The sequence below is a fragment of the Procambarus clarkii genome, chromosome 16 (genome assembly GCF_040958095.1).
Source record: "Procambarus clarkii isolate CNS0578487 chromosome 16, FALCON_Pclarkii_2.0, whole genome shotgun sequence".
Classification (NCBI taxonomy): domain Eukaryota; kingdom Metazoa; phylum Arthropoda; class Malacostraca; order Decapoda; family Cambaridae; genus Procambarus; species Procambarus clarkii.
The window spans coordinates 35,432,210-35,435,126 of record NC_091165.1 but is presented as its reverse complement, the minus strand read 5'-3'; the positions used below and the strand labels follow the sequence as shown (position 1 = coordinate 35,435,126).

General features: G+C 38.5%; 1 protein-coding gene across 1 annotated transcript; it reads right to left on the bottom strand.

Moving 5' to 3' along the window:
- Positions 1-1,407: 1,407 nt before the first annotated feature.
- Positions 1,408-2,292, bottom strand: LOC138365326 (protein Star-like). Its single transcript, XM_069325621.1, has one exon. The coding sequence runs from the start codon at positions 2,290-2,292 to the stop codon at positions 1,408-1,410; it is 885 nt and encodes a 294-aa protein (XP_069181722.1).
- Positions 2,293-2,917: the final 625 nt, after the last annotated feature.

Sequence of the window (2,917 nt, the reverse complement as noted above, 5' to 3'; positions counted from 1 at the left end):
AAAAAAAAGAAACTCTGTCTTCAGACAACACACAGCCTCTCTGTGTAAATCTCATAGCATGCTGAACATACACTCACTCCATACATTCTCATGTGCTATTTCCATGTACAAAACCTTGTTCCTGATTGCTAATCCTGATCTGAAATGTTTAATTGATAGATGTAATAGAACTCATGAACTCCACACCAGAAATAAATCTCTCTTCAATGTTCCCTGTCAGACTAAATCCGTGCAATCACTCCATGCAAATAAAAGAGCCCAGTCTATGGAACTTACTCCGTTATGAATTAAAACATTGGCCAACGAATGCCTTATACAAAAGTAACACCAAAAAGCACTCAATTTCATCCTTGTTTCCTGTAGTTTCATCCTTCATTTAATTTAGTCTTCTACATTGAATTACCCAAATCACCCAATTTAGTAAGACATTCAACTTTAACAATATAATTTATTCTATCAGTCGGTACCTTTTTGTTACTGTTATTGTTTAGCTGAAGGACCTGCCCGAGACGCTGTGTGTGATAGTGGCTGTGCAAGAATGTTACACAAACTCCGCTGAATGTACTTTCTCAGCACAATGAACCTTCTTGTAAATATATAAATAAATAAAAAATTAATACATATGTGGGAAACGTAAGCATTTGATGGCAAATTAAAATATATTAATTGTCAAGCAGACTTTGTCTATAAAAATGTTTCTGAACAAGGTTCATCTCTTTAATAGATAGTAATTGCTAGATAGATGTTAAATTGTGCTACTTATTGGCCTTCTTTTGTAGAAGACAATGTTTATGTTTTCACTGTCATTTGTTCAAGTGACAAATATTTAATGACGTAAGTCATTAGTGGTGGGACTGAAACAGGAGGTACTTTGTCACCCAAAGGATTATGAACCCGTGAGACTGCATACCCGCCGAAGCTGTAAATGCCAAAACTCTGATGAACTTTAAAATCCAGCTTGAAAAATCATCAGGGCAAATGGGGGGAGGGGAGATTCGACAAGCCGCCGGCTTCCTGCCCTCATCGGGGCCACTAGAGTGATATTGGCCCTCAGGTATCATATGACGTGACGTGTCGTCTAGTGGTTAACATAATCAACTAATGGTTGATAGGCTCTAAGTCTAAAATCAAACCTTTTTGCGGAACTAACTTTAGGATATTCAAGATCTGTTCATATTTGGATTTAAGTAATTATTTATTTATTTGTAAATATATATATATATATATATATATATATATATATATATATATATATATATATATATATATATATATATATATATATATATATATATATATATATATATATATATATATATATATATATATATATATATTATCTTTCAGTTACGAGATACTGGATTAATTTATTTATATTTGCATTATTGTTTAAATATTTATTTCTTGTTAATGTTTGTGTTGTGTTGGTAAAGGTTTGACTTTCTTCATGAGAGTGTCATTAGTCTTCACAAATATATAGTCAATACCTTCTTTGGCGACCAAGACGAACCCTCTGTTCTTCATGTCGTCGACAAACTGGTGATTGAAGTCTTTGAAGTGGACTTCCTCGACCACCATGGCACGGATGGTGATTCTGTCCCAGGGAAAATTCTTGAGGACACTTTTCTCCGCCCCTTGGATGTCCAGGGAGAGGAAGTCCACTGTGGACACCTTGAGGGCCAACAGGTAGGACGCCAGAGGGAAGCACTGCACCACAGAATAAGACTTGTCTGACGTGTCAATAAAACGGTCGTAGGCGGTGTTGTTGAGTTTGACGCCGAGGAGATAGGAACCAATGCGACGGTGAGCGGCCATCCTTTCCTGCAGTGACAACTCACTGTTTAATCTTTTGACGAGGGAGACCAACACCTGCTCCTTCGGGTGGTTCTCCGTCGACAAGCAGGTGTTGGAGGTCCACGCCTTGCGATGCTTCGTCGTCAGCTTACTGTAGCTCTCATGGTTGGGCTCGATCAGCAGACCTGTCCAACCCAACTCCTTTTCAAGGCGGAGGGTGTTTGATACCCTTTCACCATCATAGGCTCCAGCTTCCACAAAGAACCCGCCATGTTGGTCGCCAAATAACTTTTCTATATTGATTGTAAGGAACGTGTTGTCGTCGTTGGAAATGGCGAACTTGTAGAGGGGATCGGTGGATAAGTTGTAGGGTCTGGTGGATGGCGGAGTCAGGTAATGGCGACGTAATATGTCCAGGACTCGAGGGTCGTCAGCGGCCAGCGGGCCACGAAGCCTGGCCAGAACTTGGTCTTGGTCCCCAGGCGGCCGGAGGTCCATCTTAACACTCTGTTGATGATAACTGTGTTAATGGCGTTAATGATAGTGATGATGATGATGATAACTGTGTTAATGGCGTTGTTGATGTTGATGATAACTGTGTTTTGTTGAGTGGTCTTAGGTAGATCATCGTCTCCAACTCAACTCTGCTAGTGAAAGTATCCAACTGGTGATATACTTAATACCTACAATATCCAGCACAATGATCATCATTACTGTAGTTACTACATTACAAACAATACAAAACGTTCCAAAATAACAACAGCCTATCATTATTCAACCAAAATGTCATCTTGCTCAATAAAAAGTTTCTTGTCTAGAACTACTCGGTACTAAACTATCTTTCATTATTTAAACAAAAACATGGCTATATAAAAACCATATCTAGCTATACAATTTAAGCAGTTATACCGCCACCCCATTTTTCTTTTGTCTGCAGGTCCGACAAGAAAGGTGACAGTACAGCTATCTATGATGAAGATAAATACACTTGCACCAGTGTCATTAGTGATAGAGACCACTACTGTGGAATGTTCCTTTTCTAAAATCTTGACCAAATCACTTATTTCCTCTATAACTTAAGTTCGTAAGTCCATTTTAAGGTGAGATAGTAATTGGTTGTTAA